Source organism: Nomascus leucogenys, chromosome 8 (assembly GCF_006542625.1).
Source record: "Nomascus leucogenys isolate Asia chromosome 8, Asia_NLE_v1, whole genome shotgun sequence".
NCBI classification, from domain to species: domain Eukaryota; kingdom Metazoa; phylum Chordata; class Mammalia; order Primates; family Hylobatidae; genus Nomascus; species Nomascus leucogenys.
In genome coordinates this window covers 56427405-56447954 of record NC_044388.1, presented here as the reverse complement: position 1 = coordinate 56447954, position 20550 = coordinate 56427405, and the positions used below count along the sequence as shown (strand labels likewise).

At 39.8% G+C, this 20550-nt stretch overlaps 1 protein-coding gene across 2 annotated transcripts in view; it reads left to right on the top strand.

Annotated features, from left to right (window-relative positions):
• The first annotated feature begins 6122 nt into the window (after positions 1-6122).
• EEF1E1 (eukaryotic translation elongation factor 1 epsilon 1) overlaps positions 6123-20550 on the top strand; it is a 29675-nt gene continuing 15247 nt past the window's right edge. Inside the window, exons 1-3 of one of the 2 annotated variants that reach the window (XM_003272252.4) lie at positions 6123-6260; positions 11212-11412; positions 18378-18473. In XM_003272252.4, coding sequence (XP_003272300.1) covers positions 6174-6260; positions 11212-11412; positions 18378-18473 — 384 coding nt within the window. In that variant the 5' untranslated portion in view covers positions 6123-6173. The remainder of the gene's footprint in view (positions 6261-11211; positions 11413-18377; positions 18474-20550) is intronic. The other variant, XM_030817273.1, reaches the window with a different exon arrangement.

Genomic DNA, 20550 nt, shown 5'->3' with positions numbered 1-20550 from the left:
TGGTTGCCCATTCCTGACTTGTAGTTTTGAGTCATCTTCATTTGCACTGGTCAACCACCAGATAAGGGTTTTTTAATTTTTGGTGTTTAATGTTTGCTTAAAGATGAGACTGTATGATATCCTCACAGTTCTCATGTTACTTGTTTTGACCCATTGACTTAGCTTTCAACATCATTCCATATGTCTGCATGATTCTTTATTCATTCGGCAAATGAATGTATCCAGTACTCACTCTGTTCCAAGGCTGGTGCCCGGTGCAATGACTCAGTAATAAACAGGATGCAGTCTGTGTGCTCAGTCAGCATGCCGGCCAGGGCAGGCAGATACCAAGAAGGCAGCCTCAGCACAGTGGGGTCTGTCTTGTGTCGGGAGCATTCCCAAGGCTGTTATGAGTGCTCAAATTCAGCCCTAAGAGAGGAAGGGGGGCATTCCTGCTGGAGTGAACCAGAGACAGAAAGGCCCAGAGGCAAGAGAATATTTTGGGCTCCCAGGAGCTGTGAGGAGATGGCCAGGCCTGGGGCAAAAAATGCCAGGCAGGAAGTGTCTAGAAGTGAGCATGAAAAAGTCAACAGAGGTCACGTTATAAAGGACCTTAGCTCCCAGATGAAGGAGTCTGGACTAAATTCTAAGTGCCGTGAAGAGCCACAGGCATGTTTTCTGGAAGGAGTGACCAAATAGATTGGCAGCTAAGAAAGATCACCTGAGGCCAGGCGTGGTGGCTCACACCTGTAATCCCAGCACTTTGGGAGGCCGAGGTGGGTGAATCACGAGGTCAGGAGTTCAAGATCAGCCTGGCCAACATGGTGAAACCCTGTCTCTACTAAAAAATATAAAAAATTAGCTGGGCGTGGTGGTGCACACTTATAATCCCAGCTACTCAGGAGTCTGAGGTAGCAGAATCGCTTGAACCTGGGAGGCAGAGGTTGCAGTGAGTTGAGATCACACCATTGCACTCCAGCCTGGGTGACATAGCAAGACTCTGTCCTCCGCATAGAGATAGGTGTATATAAATGATTGTAGATAAGAATTGGCTCACACAATTATGGAGGCTGAGAAGTCCAGTGATCTGCTGTCTGGAAATTAGAGACCCAGGAAAGATGGTGTGATATGGTTTGGCTGTGTCCCCACCCAAATCTCATCTTGAATTGTAACTCTCACAATTCCCACTGTTGTGGGAGGAACCTGGTTGGGGGTTATTGAGTCATAGGGGTGTGTCTTTCCCATGCTGGTCTCATGACAGTGAATATGTCTCATGAGATCTGACGGTTTTAAAAATGGGAGTTTCCCTTCACAAGCTCTCTTCTCTTGTCTGCCGCCATGCGAGATGTGCCTTTCACCTTCCACAATGATCGTGAGGGCTCCCCAGCCACATAGAATTGTAAGTCCCATAAACCTCTTCCTCTTGTAAATTGCCCAGTCTCAGGTATGTCTTTCTCGGCAGCGTGAAAATGGACTAATACATGGTGGTACCATTCAAAAGCCTGAGAGCTGGACAGCAATGGTGCAGATTCCCATCTGAGTTTGAAGACCTGAGAACCAGGAGCACCATGGGCAAGAGAAGATCAATGTTCCAGCTCAGCAGTCAGGTCAGGAGTAAATATCAACTTCCTTCATACTTTTGTTTTTTCCAGGTCCTCACAGACCGGATGATGCCCACCCACACTGGTGAGGGCGATCATCTTCATTCAGTCCACCAACTTAAATGCTCATCATTTCTGGAAACACCCTCACAGACACACCCAGAAATGATGTATAACTAGATATCCAGGCATCCTGAAGCCCAGTCAAGGTGACACATAAAATTAACCATCAAAAATAAAGGATGCCCCAACATTTTTAGAGGCATCATTCAAGGACCCTTCCAATCCAGCATCTGGTTACCTGTCTAGCCTGAACAGTTACTCCAAAGAATCATGCCCTCTTTCACTTTGCAGCCTTTGCACATGCAATTCCCATTGCTCAGAACTCTCCCGCAGTTTTCCACCCCACCTCTCACCTGACCAACTCTTGTTCATCCTTCAAGTCTCAACTTGAACACCATGACCTCCTGGAAGCAATCTTTTTTTTTTTGAGATTGAGTCTCACTCTGTCGCTCTGGCTGGAGTACAGTGGTGCAATCTTGGCTCACTGCAACCTCCACCTCCCGGGTTCAAGCAATTCTCTGCCTCAGCCTCCCGAGGAGCTGGGATTACAGGTGCCCATCACCACACCTGGCTAATTTTTGTATTTTTAGTAGAGATGGGGTTTCACCATCTTGGCCAGGCTGGTCTTGAACTCCTGACCTCGTGATCCACCCAACTCGGCCTCCCAAAGTGCTGGGATTACAGGCGTGAGCCACCGCACCTGGCCAGGTGCCTTCTCTGCATTCTTATCATGCCTTCCGCTTCCTGATCTTTGCCTTATCGCAAAATTTTTCTAGTGTCTTTCCTCTCGAGATACTCTAAGTTTGATGGGGGTTGTTCATCAATGTGTCCCCAGGGCATCATACAGTGCCTGGTGCATAGTAATGGCTCAATAAACAAGCGTGATAAGTTCAAGACATACATAGATATGATAGGTATATATAGAGAGAAGAAAATGCATGCATAGCACCTGCATCACTTCATTTACTACATAATTTAATATCATTCACACCTAAGTTTAAAACCCTACCATATTCTGAAATAGAAAGTTAAACTCTTCTAAAACTGAAAATTTGCAGATGATGGCATTGCTAAGAGCAATCTGATACAGTAACAGTTTCTGGCATATGCAGCTCATTTTAACAGATGCCTGTATGACATACAGAAAGCTGTCAGGCATGCTCCAAAAAGAAAAGCCATCCAGTTTATGTTCCACTTGCCAAATTAATTTCATTTGACGTTTAATTTATATCCTAAGGTACTGTGGATTTAAAACTTGACTATGATAATAGCAGATTACAGAAGTGTTCTATTTGACAAAATCAATTCATCAAGTTACCTTTATTATGAGTAAGGCTGTCTTGATATAGATATTTCCAGATCAAATATGTAGATCATCTAAAAATACATTTATTGATTCTTTCTAATAAAATATAAGCTTTCTCCTCTTTCGTATGTCTAATGTTAAGTGAAGTAAAGCTTGCACCTGCTCACCGTAACAGAGAAAGGAGACATTAGAAAATCAGAACGGTGTGGGTTTAAAAGCCAGAAAGCAGAGTTGAAATTCTCCATCTGCCATAGGGGGTTTCAACCCTGGCCACATATTAGACTCAGCTGGGGATTAAAAAAATAATAATAATAGCGCTCGGTCCCACCCCAGATAAAGTGAATCAGAATCTCCAGTATGGCATGGATTTTTTTTTTAATCCCCAGATGATTCATGCACAGATCTATTAGTTATGTGAATTTGGGCATGTAATTTAATACCCATAGTATATAAAATGGAATGTAGTAGACATTTGCCACAATCATGATGTGACAATCCACTTAAAAAAAATTAACAGTTTATTAGTTGGAATCAGACTTGAAAAAAAGATTTATATATTGCAATTGGTTGACAGTTCCCTTATAACGCTTTCAACTTATAGGTTCACCTCTCTCTGCCTCTTCTTTTTGCTTTGCAATTTACTTGTTGAAACAACTGGATCATTTGTCCTATAGTTTTCATGATCTAGAATTTGCTCATTACATCTCCCTGACACCATTTAACATGATCCTCTTTCCTGCTATTATTTCTTGTAAATTGACTCTTAGATCAAAAGGTTTGGTCAAATTCATATTCGATTGGCAAGACTGGGTGATGATGTACACCTCTCTCGGAAGCACTTTATGTCGGTGTGTCTCTGTTTTTATGATGTGAATAGCTATTGATAATTGTCACCTAGATTCATTATTATATCAGTAGCTGCAAAACAATGATATTCTATTGTTCTGTTTTTATTAGTTAGAATTCTATAAAGACATTTTTCCTCATCAGAGTTTAGTTTCCCTGAGATACAGTTTACATAGGATAATCATGAAAAAAATTGGTTTCTCTATGTGCTTTCTTTATCATTTTTCAAAATAATGAATTGGATCTCTAGTATCCTCCAAAGGTAACCAATGAGGGTTATTTCGATTTTGTTCTTGTTTTTTTAGTGTCATTATGAACTCATAGACTTAAACATATTCAACATGTTTCAATTCATTGCAATTATTCTTATTGACCCTCAACTTGTAATGACTATTATTGACCCTCAAGTGATCTGATCCTACCCTTTGACTCCCTTCATTACTCTTAGATACTCTCTTTTCTTTCTACTATAACTAGATGGTCCAGACTGATCTCCCTCCCAGGTTTGGATTCAGCCAGTCTTCGAAGAGCCTCCATTTCCTTTTGTGGGAAATAGTATTTGAAACCAGAATCTGGGTGCTGGGGTGCTCGTTGCTACTGAGTTGTCCTTGTTTCTAGGCCTTTTAAGTAAACAAAGATAGGAAATACTTTTCATTTTCCTTAAGATAAAAGCGTCATAAGTTCATATTGATATTACAATTCAAATTCAGGACCAGAAAGTTTTGATTTAACCTCATCTACCTTACAATTCCTTCTCTTTTGGGCAACACCAAACACCCAAGTTTCCAGCAACACCACATGATTGTGTCTTTGCTTTATTCCACAGTACACATACAGCACCATACCAATGCTGACACTGCCAAGATGCTAACCAAACCAACAAACAAAAAGAACCAAAAACAGGTTTTCATGAATTTTGTCCTTAAAGCATATCTTACTAAGAGTATACAATTAAATGACTGTGCTATAAAGTCACTTAAAAGAGGTCCACACTGGGTGATGATGTCATCAATTTGATATACAATATGCTTTGTTCTGCTTTCAGTTTTTTAGGGATTTCTTTTTTAATTTGATATTTCTATAATTATGTAAAGGCCAAACCTTATTTTAAATATACCACCCATTAGCATTGGATAAATGTTAATTTTTTTAAAAAATGTTTTATTGCAAGCAAACAGTGTACCTAAACACTGAAAATAGATATGTGAATTATCTTAGAGGGTTGGTCTTTTAAAAATAGTAGAATAGTCATTTAATTATCTGAATATGGAAAGTAAAACAGATAATTTAGTGCACAACAATCCACTTATACTGAAATTTCTTTTGTATTTTGTTATGTTGATTTGGCAAAAGTTTCTTTTCCTTATGTTTACTTCTGCTGCCAGAGTAAACTCATTAAGTATTCTGGGATAGGGAAGGTGTAACACAGTAACAACATTCCCCACTAAACTTTGATATTTCTGATTCAATGATGAATTACCTTGTAGGATTGTTTTATTTCTCTCAGACTAATACACACTTTGTTTATTCATTCTTCAATGTGGAAAATATTTTGTATTTTCACAAATCTTTTGGAAATATTCAACATATACTACTAATTTTCTTTCTTTTTTTTTTTTCGAAGATACAAGAATGTAGCAAGTTAGTGGGGCAAAGTTATGCACCTTGTTTATTTATACACCAAAACTTCATAAATTATGTAACCAGCTTTCTGGTAGTGCAAATAAAGATCATTAATTCCATTAATGGCTGATTTCCTTGAGCTGTAATTATTTGACCCCTATCTGACATACTCCATGCTCTGTGATTAATCTTTAAATGTATAATTCTCCTGCTAGTGTTGAGCTGTAGATTAACAGAAGAAAAACCAGTTTTTCGAATTCACCACTACAACACAATTAAAATCCTCATGAATTATGCTACACATTAGAAACTCCTAATGGATTGTGAACTCTTTGCTATTCAATTTGATTGTTCAAATTTACAGATTCCTGAACCAAACTAAGGTAAATTTCAGTTCCCATCATATATAAATTCTCTTAGACTAGCAAATGAGTTAACGAGTTACCGCTGGCAGCCATGTCAATAGATTGCCATTTAGAGATCCAGATCCAGTCTACTGCAGCCACCGAAGCCCGGCCTTGGGGCCGCTCTACCAGCAGCTCCCCAACAGTTCCACCTCTCCACCTGTCTCACACCCCGCCCTCAGCTCCGCCCCTTCCACTGGCCCCGCCTCCTGCGCTTTGGCGCGCGCTCTCCACGCCCCTTCCGTTCAGCCAATCGCCGCTGAAGTTTGCAGGAGTGGGACTTCCGTTTCCACCAATGCGGGAGGTTCTTGTTCTGCGGGTCTCGCGTCTGCCAGCAGCTACGGCCGGAAGATGGCGGCGGCCGCAGAGTTGTCGCTACTGGAGAAGTGCCTGGGACTGAGTAAGGGGAATAAATACAGTGCTCAGGGCGAGCGACAGGTGAGAAGGAGAGGCAGCGCGGAGGGGAAGAGGTGGACGGGAGCGGGGCCTGCCGAGCCCTGGCAGGACCCGGGCCGGCCACCCGTTACGGGCGGAGTGAGGATGCTGCTACCCAGCTCCCCACGTGTCTGCGCCGCTAGCCGGCTGGCGCCTCTGGGCCTCGGCCCCTGCCGTCCTACCTCCTGGAGGGAGGGGGTAACCAGCTCAGGTTGGGCTTGGCCTGAACTTCACTCCTGGGAAATTGTCATCATCTCATTATGAGGAAACAAAACCAGTTGGAGGAGGGTCCTCACAGGGCTCTTAGACCAACCTGGAATGTATTCAGTAACTGGCTTTTTTTTTTTTTTTTCTTTTTTCTGTAATCGCACCTTTCATTCAGTTATTGCGCAGCGACTCCGTGATAGCTAACAGGGTGCCAGGTAGCACTGTGCTGGGCCTGGGGAATACAACGGTGATTTAGGGGAACATGCTTCCTCCTCTCAGGCAGCTTGCTTTTTGGCCGGGTGGACAAACATTGCAACCATTTAAATTGGAAGAGTGCCACGTTGCACCATAAATGACAGAGAGAACACCTAAGGAGTCTTGGCCCAATCTAGGGGATTCGGGGAAGGCGTTTCTAAAGCCTTGGATTATCAATTTAAGTGTACGACCCACGGAGAATGCGGGAAACATCACAAGGTATGAGATTGCCTGGTGAGGCACTGTTAGAACGTTTGTGTTTTATAGTTGTTTGTTGTAGAGGGAATGTATTAGAGAAGGAAATTGGTTGTAGGAAGACTACTTCGGATATATGTTTTTTTCGCTCCTTTGAGATTTTTTCCAAATGATGTTTGGTTTTTGTCTTCAATTTTTTCTCTTCTTCATTTGGTCCATGTGAAGATCTTGTCTAGAAAGTAGTAGTATAGTTTTTATTTAAGTTAACCTGAAGCCTAGAAAGGTTAAGTGTTCAGCCTAAGATCAGCCCTGTGATTGGTGGCAGAGTAGGCTTTGGAGCCAAAGTGGCCTTCTTTCGGTGTTTCCTCTGCCCCAGTGATGATTCCGTCCCTTTGGCCCCTACTCCCTAGTTTAGTGTATGTATTATATAATATATATGTAATATAAATATATATGGCCAAGTGGACAAACATTGCAACCATTTAAATTGGAAGAGTGCCATATATGTGTGTGTATATATATATATATATATATATATTTTTTTTTTTTTTGAGACAAAGTCTCGCTGTGTTGCCCAGGCTGGAGTGCCATGGCATGATCTCGGATCACTGCAACCTCTGCCTCCCGGGTTCAAGCGATTCTTCTGCTTCAGCCTCCCAAGTAGCTGGGGTTACAGGTGTGCGCCACCACGCTCGGCTAATTTTTGTGTTTTTAGTAGAGACCGGGTTGCACCATGTTGGCCAGGCTGGTCTTGAACTCGTAACCTCAGGTGATCCACATGCCCTGGCCTACTAAAGTGCTGGGATTACAGACGTGAGCCACTGCGCCTGGCCTAGTTTATATTTTTTTAGGGACCATTGCCAAGATATGAGTATTATCTAGTATGAGAAACAATCATCAGCAAATAATTTAAAGCACAACGTAGTAAGCACTTTATGGACCATCGCGGGTGAACAGCAACTCTCTGGGGCTGGTGGCGCCAGGGTAAGAATTTACCAGGACAGCTGTAGGTAAAGAAAAGCAGATTTATTAGAGAAAGTATGAAAATATGTTGCAAGGCGCAACAGGCAAGTTAGTAAGACAGGAGCTAACTTCAAGGAAACAAAGGCTGGCTGGGGATTTTACGGAATAGTATGTCTGCTGTGTGCTGAAGTGGGGTTTGTGCAGTACTGATAGCACCAAGGTTGCAGTGAGCTAACTTGAGTTTTCTATCAGCCGAAGGTCCGGTGATAGCTGGATACAGAAAGATTGTTGAGGTATTTGTGCAGAAGAGCTGTGTCCTGGACCATGAAGAAAGGCAGACTTGTAGCTTATCGCCCTTCTCTTTTTGCTTTCCCTTGGTCCCGTCAACCTGACTTCTTTTTCCTAATTAGGACTCCATATGGAGCAAGACACTGTTGAAGAGTGTGAAAAAGGAAGTTAATTCCGACTATAAAAATGGATTTATAAACTCATGGAAGAGCTGGCATTTAAGGGATTACGCTTTCAAAGATGTGTAAAACCAATAAATTATGAAGGATTGGGAAGTTGAGGGCAGTAAGTAAACCAATATGAGGAATGATGCAATGCAAGGTAAACCCCAAATTACAGTTTGAGGCCCAACTGTGAAGACTTTCGAGTTCAGAGTATGGTTTTTAATTTAATTTTAATTAAAGCATTTTAGCAGTTAGCAGCTAGTGAAAGTTTCTGTTTACTTGTATGGGGAAAGGGTTGGCCATATGTGATAAGATTCAGCCATTTTCTGGGAAGACAGCTGACAGCAGTGAGCCAGCAATAAGGCATTCTCTGCAACATTACCAATCATAGTTAAAAATTGAAAGCAGTTCAGAGATCCTTATCTAGGATAATGATTCTTTAAATTATGGTACATCAACACATTGACATACAGTCACGTGTTATTTAAAGACAGGGATACGTTTCAAGAAATGCATTGTTAGGCAGTTTCATCATTGTGTGAACATGATAGAGTGTTCTGGTTTTTTGTTTGTTTGTTTGTGTTTTTTGTTTGTTTTTTTTTTGGGGGGTCGGGTGGAGCTTCACCCTCGTTGCCCAGGCTGGAGTGCAATGGTGCGATCTCGGCTCACTGCAATCTCCGCCTCGCGGGTTCAAGGGATTCTCCTACCTCGGCCTCCCGTGTAGTAGGGATTACAGGCATGTGCCACCACGCCCAGCTAATTTTTGTATTTTTAGTAGAGACGGGGTTTCTCCGTGTTGGTCAGGCTAGTCTCGTACTCCCAACCTCAGGTGATCCGCCCGCCTCAGCCTCCCAAAGTGCTGAGATTACAGGCGTGAGCCACCGCGCCCGGCCTTAGTGTTCTTAAACCTAGATAGAATATCCTACTTCACAAATAGTAGGTATATGATATAGCCTGTTGCTCCTTCAGGCTACAAACCTGTACTGCGTGTTACTATACTGAATAATGTAGGCAGTTGTAACACAATGGTAAGTATTTGTGCATCTCAATATATTGAAACATAGAAAAGGTACAGTAAAAATACTTGATTATAATCTTAAGGGACCACCATTGGATATGCCATCCAGAACATCGTTGACCAGAATATCATTATGCATCGCATGCTATTGCATATGCAGCCATTAAAAGTAATTACTTTGAAGACTATGGAACCTTAAAATGAATGTGAAAATAGTATGTGTCTCATAATTGCAACTGCATAAGAATTGTGTATTTTAGGCTATGTAAAGGAAAGAAAATGGACGTTTGAGCCAATAGGGCTTTATTCAAACCCTGGCTCTGCCATTGCAAACCAGGCAACCTTGGTTTTTATTATCTGTAAAATGAGGATGAGATGACTTACCTTATCTTAGAAGATGTAATGATCAGATGAGAATGTAACTGGAAATTTTTTTAGAGCATGCTTGGGTTGTGGATAATTTATTTTTACAAATAATTCTCTTTAGAGTCAGTTGTGTCCCCTGCACCCAGCAGTTGTGAGTCATTTGCTTTCTCTTTTTTCCCCAAAATATACCATACATTCAGTACACACATCTTGATGTTACCACCAAGTTAACACACTCAGGTAACCACCCAATCAAGGAATAGAACATTACTGGCACCCCTCAGAGGGTTCCATACTGTTTTCTTTCAATACATTTAATTTATTGGTGATCTTAGAGATTGTGGTTTCATTTGAGTTGAAGACAAAAGTGAGAAGTCAAGGAGCTATTAATAGTGAATGGAAAGTGGAAAGAATTTTACCTCCTTTACTTTGGAGTTACCTCCTTACTTTGAATCTGTATCCTGTAGAGTATTAATCTCCTTGTATACTTCACCAAGTCCTGTTGATGCAGATGTATGAAAATGCCTTGCAAAGTATAAATCATTATAGAGAACAAGATAGTATTTCGGCCGGGCGCAGTGGCTCACGCTTGTAATCCCAGCACTTTGGGAGGCCGAGGTGGGTGGATCACGAGGTCAAGAGTTCGAGACCAGCCTGACCAACATAGTGAAACCCCCGTCTCTACTAAAAATACAAAAAATTGCCAGGTGTGGTGGCACGTGCCTGTAGTCTCAGCTACTCGGGAGGCTGAGGTGGGAGAATCAGTTGAACCCAGGAGGCAGAGGTTGCAGTGAGCCGAGACCGTGCCATTGCACTCCAGCTTGGGTGACAGAGTGAGATTCCGTCTCAAATAAAAAAAAAAAAAAGATACTATTTCTATTTCATTGCTGAGAAGAGCAGCAGTCTTCCCCAAAAAACAATTCTTTTTTCATTTGCTTAAGTCATTGAGATTGTTTACTTGTTATTTGTGTTTGGTCGGTCTTCCCATTAGGTAATACTTTCCATTGTCTTTTACATTTCTCATAATGCATTCTGCTTATTTGTGTATCAATAAAATTTAAATTAATTGTCAATTTCCTATAAGCAAGCAAACCCGATCCTTTATATTGCTATTGTAATAAGGGAAACATGAAGTCAGGTTAATTTAAGTATGTTCACTTTGCTATATAATAGGGTGCAGGTAAACTTGATCGAAATTAATACAGTATAATTAGAGTTTCCGTTTTCTCTCATTGTACATAGTTTAAAATTATTGTAGTAATATTATACTGATTTTTGCAATGTTATTACCAGTTTCATCATCAAGCATCTGTTACCAAATTGTAAATTATTTAACTGCTATTTTCCAGACTTTCATTTGTATGTAATTTAGTACCTTAGAGTAAAATCCGGGATTATTTCAAAAAACAGTTGAGGGATTTCGTGGTTACTTTGAAGTTATAATCATGATGTGGTCCTTGTTTTTTAAATTCTGTGAACTTTTTTTTTTCTTTTTAAGATTCCAGTTCTTCAGACAAACAATGGTCCAAGTCTAACAGGATTGACTACTATAGCAGCTCATCTAGTCAAGCAAGCCAACAAAGAATATTTGCTGGGGAGTACTGCAGAAGAAAAAGCAATCGTTCAGCAGTGGTTAGAGTACAGGGTCACTCAAGTAGATGGACACTCCAGTAAAAATGACATCCACACACTGTTGAAGGTATCGTGACTTATAGGCTGAAATGCATGAATGTTAATCAGAAATCTCTTTCCCCTGAGATTAAAAAGCTGCAGCTGTTGGCCTTCTTCACCTCTTTCCTTCTGCCTTAGCAGTTTGCATCTGTTATTCCCTCTGCCTGGAACAGACTCTGTCCTCCCCACCCCCCCCGCCCCCCGCCGCCCCACCACTGTCCCCCTTCAGATCTCAGCTGAGATATGCTGCCTTGAAAACTGTCTTGACTACTGCTCTCTCAGCTGGATGAGGTTCTTTGTTCTATATGCAGTCACAGCACCCTGTGCTTTTCCTTCAAAACCCTTGTCATAGTCAGTAATTACAGTATTATGACTTTTTTTGTTTTTTTAATGTGATGCCCCACTCAACAATCCCGATTCTCTAAGGGGTAAAGTACTTTCTCAGAGGCAAGAGAGAATCAGAATCTTTTAGGGTTGTAGTTTGAAAAATCTGTCTGATCTGGGAAAGCTCACCTTTCCCTGTTTTGAGAATCATTGCTTTAAATTTTTATTTTCAAAGGCATCAAATAATAAAATAATCTACTGGATATAGCTTCAGAGTTGCCAAGAATAAAAAAAATTCCAAATGAAGTTATTTTTGTTAATTTATTTATATAAAAAGAAGGCAGATTTTAAGATTTTGTTGAAGCTTTAAATTTGAAAGAAACTTAGAGATTATTCAGACAACAGCATATCACTGTAGGAATTCCTTCTGTTTCTTAATTTTATTGTGATTGTTATATCATGGCAATATAAGCTGTGCAAAAAAGGTCGTCCTTTATCACTTTGGGGAAAATGGCTCAAACTGCATTCTTGATAGATGCCATCAAGAGAACTGGTACAAAGTCAGTTTCAGAACTTGGCCCTTTGTATGTCTGTCGTGATCAACGATTTATTCTTAATACCATGTTGGTCATTCACAGGGACCCTTCTCTTGTGCCCCTACTATTCACAGCATTTCCAGGGGGAAGCAGTCATACCCTCCCTCTAAGTGAATGTGAGATTTCAGGCAAATAAGTGAACACAACCATCTTTCATAGTTTTCCAAGGGAAAGGGTAGTAATGAAGTACTTGATTCTGAAAGATAGGAACAGAATTTCAACGAATTGGGTTTATAAGGTTCAAAAGTTATATTAATAGATGTGATATTAGAAGCATAGAAATAACTTCCAAAGTGTTATCTCTGAGACATGTAAATATTTAATTGGGAGCCTCTGATTTAAAATGTTCCTGTTTTTGGAATGTATGTGGAGCTGGGCAATTTGCATTGTCTTCCTTGTCTGACCGTAGTTTGCTCATCTGCACCTACAATATAAGCACTTGCAATGCACCAGGATGCAGTTCTAAGGGCTGGTGGTGCATTAGACACAGTTTCTGCCCTTACAGAACTCAGACTGGCGGGTGAGACCGATTGTATATAGAGTGGATTGCAATGTGATTTTGGCCACATGCACAGATGAGAAAAGGGTTGATTTGTTTTGTTTTGCTATTTTAAGACAGTGTTGTTTTTATTTTAAAAGCAGTAAATATAACAGAATTTAGGAAGTACAAATAAGCAAATGGAGGACACTTGAAACATCCATAGTCCCACCAACAAGAGAGAACTATTAATGCTTATGTTTGGCTATCAGATATTTATTAAACCCCTTTTGTGTTTTTTCTATTTTCTATGCATTTTTTTTTTTCCTTTTGTATATATGTGTGTATGTATTAAAAAAAAAAAACAGGCACCTACTGGGCATGGTAACCTGTTGGTTTTGTTTTGTTTTGTTTCTTTTTATTTTTTGAGACAGGGTCTCACTCTGTCACCCAGGCTGGAGTGCAATGGCGCAATCTTGGCTCACTGCAACCTCTGCCTCCTGGGTTCAAGCGATTCTCGTGCCTCAGCCTCCCGATTAAATGGGATTACAAGTGCGCACCACCACGCATGGCTCATTTTTTGTGTGTTTTTAGTAGAGATAGGGTTTCATCATGTTGGCCAGGCTGGTCTCGAACTCCTGACCTCAAATGATCTGCCCACCTCAGCCTCCCAAAGTGCTGGGATTACTGGAGTGAGTCACCTCACCTGGCCAGTAAACTGTTTTTTTGTTCACCGACAATGTGTTGTCAGTACCTTTTTCTGTCAACAAGTATTCACTTACACTCTCCTTTTAATAACATATTAGCGTTGCATCATATACAGTTGACCCTTAAACAGTGCAGGGCACTGACTCCCTGAGCAGTTGAAAATCCATGTATAATTTTGATTCCCCAAAAACTCAATTGCTAATAGCCTACTGTTAACTGCAAGCCTTACCTGTAACATAAAGTCAATTAATACATATTTTGTATTTTATGTGTATTATATACCATATTCTTAAAGTAAGCTAAAGAATATTATAAAGAAAATCATAAGCAGGAGGGAATACGTTTACTATTCATTAAGTGGAAGTGGATTGTCATATAGGTCTTTATCCTCATAGTCTTCACTTCACATTGAGTAGGCTAAGGAGGAGGAAGAAGAGCAAGGGTTTGTCTTACTCTCTTGGGTGACAGAGGCAGAAGAAAATCTGTGTTTAAGTGGACCTGTGCAATTCCAACCTGTGTTGTTCAAGGTTTAAGCTGTAATTGTACCACAATTTAAATTATTTATCCCTGGGTAGTTACTAGATTGTTGCTAAATATTCGAGCACATTCCCATTTGTTTCCTTAGCCTAATTTCTTTTTTTTTTTTTTAAACAGAGTCTTGCTCTGTCACACAGGCTGCAACCTCTGCCTTCCAGGTTCAAGCAATTCTCCTGCCTCAGCCTCCCAAGTAGCTGGGATTACAGGTGTATGCCACCACACCCAGCTAATTTTTTTTGTATTTTCAGCAGAGATGGGGTTTCAGCATGTTGGCCAGGCTGGTCTCGAATTCCTAACCTCAAGTGGTCCGCCTGCCTCGGCTTCCCGAAGTGTTGGGAATACAGGAGTGAGCCACCGCACCTGGCATCCTTAGGCTAAATTCCTGCGAGAGAAACTGCTAGGCTAAAAGCTATATATTTTTAAAGCTATGCTGCTCATTTGTCCTCTAGAAAAGTACATTATTATAGTATCATAGCATATGAGAGTGGCCTCTTCCACAAAACTAACATGGTATTACCTCTTTCTCCTTCACTACCCCAATGTAATTACCAAAACAAGATAATTTAAAAATTATTCGTTTGAGGCCGCATGTGGTGGCTCACGCCTGAAATCCCAGCACTTTGGAAGGCTGAGGCAGGCAGATCACTTGAGGTTAGGAGTTGGAAATCAGCCTGGCCAACATGGTGGAACCCCCATCTCTACTAAAAACAGAAAAATTAGCTGGGTGTGATGGCACGCACCTGTAGTCCCAGCTACTCAGGAGGCTGAGGCAGGAGAATCACTTGAACCCGGGAGGTGGAGGTTGCAGTGGGCCAGGGTGACCCCACTGTACTCCAGCCTGGGCAACAGAGCGAGGCTATGTCTCAAAAAAAAAATTATTTGCTGTTTTTTTTAAATAAAATTATTAATGTGTCGTTTTCATACTGCTTATTAGCTATGCTATTATTTTTAAAAATTCACTTACATGTATTCCTTGCCTGTGTTTATACTGGGCTGTATAGGTTTTTATTATTTATTTTTAAAACTCTTCCTTTTAGGATATTATGAAAGGGTTTAATTCTTACTTGTCAAAGTGCCATTTCAGTGATAAAACCACAATGCTAAGTTTAAATGCCTTATAAATAAGGTAGTATATAATTTCAAAAAGCAGGCATTGCAAAACACTAACATTTGTTGAGTCTAGGTGGAGGGTATATAGTCGTTTATTTTACTGCTTTTTCAACTTTTTTGTATTATTAGAAAGTTTAATAGATGGAAGGAAAAAGAAACATCAGGTGGAATTGTAGGGGAAGTATTTAACAAGTTTGACAATGGCATCAGAAAGAATAGTAAAAAAAAAAAAAGAGGAAACAAACGTCAGACATAATTAGTTCTCACCTGTGAATATTTCGAATGTGTGAAACTCTGTCTTTTGGTAGGAAAAATTTTATTTATATCACGAACCCAGAAAATATTACCTAATCATAGTTTATAAAAACTACATTTTTAAGAGTCTTGGCCGGGTGCGGTGGCTCACGCCTGTAATCCGAGCACTTTGGGAGGCCAAGGCGGGCTGATGACAAGGTCAAGAGTTTGAGACCAGCCTGGCCAACATAGTGAAACCACTGTCCCTACTAAAAATACAAAAAATTAGCCGGTCATGTTGTGTGCCTGTAGTCTCAGCTACTCAGGAAGCTGAGGCAGGAGAATCGCTTGAACCCTGGAGGCAGAGGTTGTGGTGAGCCAAGATCGTGCCACTGCACTCCAGCCTGGGCAACAGAGCGAGACTCCATCTCAAAAAAAAAAAAAAAAAAGTCTTTATCACTAAAACATGGATATAGATTCTGTTTTTGGAGAAAATATATAAAACTGTTATTGTTTCAGGTCTTTAAATACTTCTTAAAATTAAATAAAGATGTATTTGTTTTAGTTGAAATTTAATGAAGATATTTTATTTCTTTTACTTTCTCAAAGTTGATTTCTCTGAAGATATTTGGAGAGAAATCATATCCATTCAACAGAGTACCATAAAATTTAAGTGGTAGTCCCTAATACACCAATACATTCTACCCTTTCCACCCAAATTTTATTTTGATTCTTCCATGCCTGTCTCATTTGTGTCCATATTCCTTTATGTTCTTATCTGTACCACCTTTAGGGGCTCATATTCATATACCATTTTGAAAATGACTGTCTTTAAATGAAAATCGTCAGAGAAAATGTGTTTACTCTTTATTAAGTGGAAGTAGATTATCATAAAGGTCTTCATCATTATCTTCATGTTGAGCGTGTATCATGTTAACTTTGCAAACTCAAAGAGATTAAATTCAATTCTGCAAACATTTTTTATTGGTTTCTGAACCACTATATTCTGCAAACATTTTTTACTGATTGCTAAACCACTATATTCCAGATACTTTGGGATGTTGCTGTGGTCTGAATGTTTGACTCCCCCTCCCCAAATTTATATGTTAAAATTCTAACCCCCAAAGTGATGGAGTTAGGAGGTGGGGTCTTTGGGGGTGATTAGGTCCTGGAGGCAGAGCCTTCATGAATGGAATTATTGCCCTAATAAAAGGCCTGAGAGAGACTTCACCCCTTCTACCGAGTGAAAAGACAGCTGCCTGTGAACCAGGAAGCAAGCCCTTACCAGACACTGCATCTGCCATCACCTTCATCTTAGACGTCCAGCCTCCAGAACTGTGAGGAATAAATCTCTTTTGTTTACATGCCACCCAGTCTATGTATTCTATTATAGTTGCCCAAGTGGACTAAGACAGATGCGATTTGAGAATCAGAACAAAATACCCTCTCTATAGTTTAAGGAATTCTTCTAGAATAAATGCTGTTGATCACTGGACAGTGTTTTATATCTAGTCTTTAGAGGAGCCTCAAAGAATATTTAATAATAGTTCATATAACTCATTTACAAAACCTTCCTCTGAAGGTTCTATCAATCTGTTGTTTCACTTAATTGACTATAATTCAATGTAAATTCCTGTTCTGCTAAATTAAGTGTTAATTTTAAGAGAAGCCAACATTTTCCATCTCAGGAAATTGACGTATTCATGCTGGTCTGCCAGAAAATACCTCTAACAAAAGTAAAAATAGATAAATTGGACTGTGTCAAAATTAAACATTTCTGGACACAATCAAAGGAGACAACAGAGTGAAAGGGCAACCCATAGAGTAGGAGAAAATATTTGTAAATCATATGTTTGATAAGGGGTTAATATTCAGAATATGTAAAGAACTCCTACAACTCAGCAACAAACAAACCCAATATCCTGATTTCAAAAGTGGCAAAGGACTTTAGTATACATTTAGCCAAAGAAGATATACCAGTGGCCAGCAAGCATGTGAAAAGATGCTGGAATCACTAATCATTAGGGAAATGTAGATCACATTTACAATGAGATATCATCTCACACCCATTAGGATGGCTACTACCAAAAAAAAATCCCACAGAGTAACATGTGTTGGTGAGGATATGAAGAAATTGTAACCCTTGTGCATTGTTGGTGGGAATGTAAAATGTGCAACTGCTATGAAAAGCAGAATAGCACTTCCTCAAGAAATTAGTAGAATTACCATATGGTCTAGCAATTGTACTTGTAAGTATATACCTAAAAGAATTCAAAACGTGGTTTTGAAGACATGTTTGTATGCTCCTGTTCACAGCAGCATTACAATAGCCAAGAGGTGGAAACAACCATGTTTGTTGACACAGGAATCGATAAAATGTGATCTGTACATACAGTGGAATATTATGCAGCCCTAAAAAGGAAGGAAATCCTGACATGTGCTGCATGCTACATGGAGGAACTTATATTCAGTGAAACAAGTCAGTCACAAAAGTACATATAGTTTATGATTGCACTTATATGAGGTATCTAAAGTAGTCACATTCATAGAAACAAGGTAGAATGGTGGCTGCCAGGACCTAGAGGCAAGGGGAGATGGGTGAATTATTGTTTCATGGATATAGAGTTTCTTAGAATTCTCTAAAGAGATTGAAATTGTTGGGGAATTTTTGTATTTTAATGGAAAAAATAAGTGTAACTAATGAGCATGAGTAACAAAATATTTCCAAAAACAAAAAGCTAGACTTTAAAATGATCATAGATGTCACTTTGAATATCATTTTCTAATGTTTTCTTGTTTATTTAAGACTAGTAATGTTGAGTCTATTTTTTTAAAATGAGGTGACTGGCATATTATTTGTGATTTTGAATGAATATTAATGTCAGAGTAAATTTATTAAATGGCAATATTTTGTTTTCTAGTAGCCTAAATCTTTTAAGTCATGATAATTAACTTTATTATTACTGTTTTTTATATTAATATTTATTTGTTTTTTCTTTTTTCTAGGATCTTAATTCATATCTTGAAGATAAAGTCTACCTTACAGGGTATAACTTTACATTAGCAGATATCCTATTGTACTACGGACTTCATCGCTTTATAGTGAGTATTTGTATAGTTACTGGCTTTTTTTCTGTAGTGTTGAGAATGATTTTTAAAACTGTGTCTTGAATTTAAATCAGATTTGCATTTTTGGCTTATCAAATAAAAATGAAAGGAATTCCTTTATACAAAGTGCCTTTTGTAGCAAACCTGCACGTTGTGCACATGTACCCTAAAACTTAAAGTATAATAATAATAATAATAATAAAAAACTTTGTCTTGAATTTAAATCAGATTTGCATTTTCAGCTTATCAAATGAAAGGAATTCCTTTCAGTTGCTTCCTTTTCCTTGACCTTGATTTTTTTCCTATGCTTCTGCTCTTCTTCAGCAGTGACTTCTCCAGCCACACTTTAGGTTTTGTCATCATCCCCTGGGCCCCATATTCCTACCATTCCACCTCTAGATCTTAAGTCCAGTACCCCATCTTCTGTGTAACCACTTGTGATGGTTAATACTGAGTGTCAACTTGATTGTATTGAAGATGCAAAGTATTAATCCTGGGTGTGTCTGCAAGGGTATTGCCAAAGGAGATTAACACTTGAGTCAGTGAGCTGGGGAAGGCAGACCCAAGCTTAATCTGGATGGGCACCATCTAATCAGCTGCCAGCAAACATAAAGCAGGCAGAAAAACATGAAAAGATTAGACTGGCTTAGCCTCCCAGCCTACGTCTTTCTCCCGTGCTGGATGCTTTCTGCCCTCAAACATCAGACTCCCAAATTCTTCAGTTTTGGAACTCGGACTGGCTCTCCTTGCTCCTCAGCCCGAAGATGGCCTGTTGTGGGACCTTGTGATTGTGTGAGTTAATACTTAATAAACTCCCCTTTATATATTTATATATTCCATTAATTCTGTCCCTCTAGAGAACCCTGACTAATACACCGCTTATCTTAGCTCTTTTAATCTCTTAGTGTGTAATTTCTGTCTGATGTAATTTGACTCTTTTCCAAATCTGTATACTTTCTTCCCCGCCCAACCTAGACCCCCTTTTGTGTAACTTCAGCTATGTCCTCTTAGTATCTTCAGCTCCTTTGCTTTACCCTACAGTCACCACCCTTTCCCTGTAAGTTCTCAGCTCTTGGCCAGTCCAAATAAATGTCTTCATTCTTACATCCAAGATCCAAGCTGAGCTCTACTGGAGAAATTATAACACTGTAGATTACTGCCACTAAAAATGTTTACTATCCATTTGCAGCTGGACTCTCATACTGGATCAGCTCCTTTTTTTTTTTCTCCCAGGGATACTTCCAAACCTTTACTTCCTTCCTTAAGCCCCTTCCTTCTCCCTCCTCCTTTATCTTTAGTCCTTATCACCGAGCCTTCCTCCATTATTCGGCTAGAAAAATGGAGGTTGTTCATCTGAATCCTTTCATCTTCCAGCCTGCCTGATTGCGAATCCTTGTCTATCTTGTGTCCTTTTCCTGGTCTCAGCCTTGCCTTTTTCCTAGGCCAATCCATTTGTATTAGTCCATTTTCACGCTGCTGATAAAGACATACTTGAGACTGGGTAATATATACAGGAAAAAGGGTTTAATGGCCTTAACAGTTCCACGTGGCTGGGGAAGCCTTACAATCATGGCGGAAGGCAAGGAGGAGCAAGTCGGAGCAAGTCATGTCTTACATGGATGGCAGCAGGCAGAGAGGGCTTGTTCAGGGGAACTCCCACTTATAAAACCATCAGATCTCATGAGACTTATTCACTATCACAAGAACAGCACAGAGGAGACCTGCCCCCATGTTTCAGTTACCTCCCACCAGGTTCCTCCCATGACATGTGGGAATTGTGGAAGTTACATTTCAAAATGAGATTTGGGTGGGTACACAGCCAAACCATATCACCATTCATCTGGCCTCTTATCTGAATCTCCTCTCTGCCTACTGCCCCTTTTCTGGATCTTGCTCCAGATTGTATTTCCTTTCTTTTTTCTTCAATCTTTTCCACTACCTACATGATCAGTCTCTTTATTTTAAATTTGTTCATGAACAATGACATGATACTCACTATGTTCTTGGCACTGTTCTTCATGCTGTACAAATGTTGACTCATTTAATCCTAATAACAGCCACATAGGGTAGG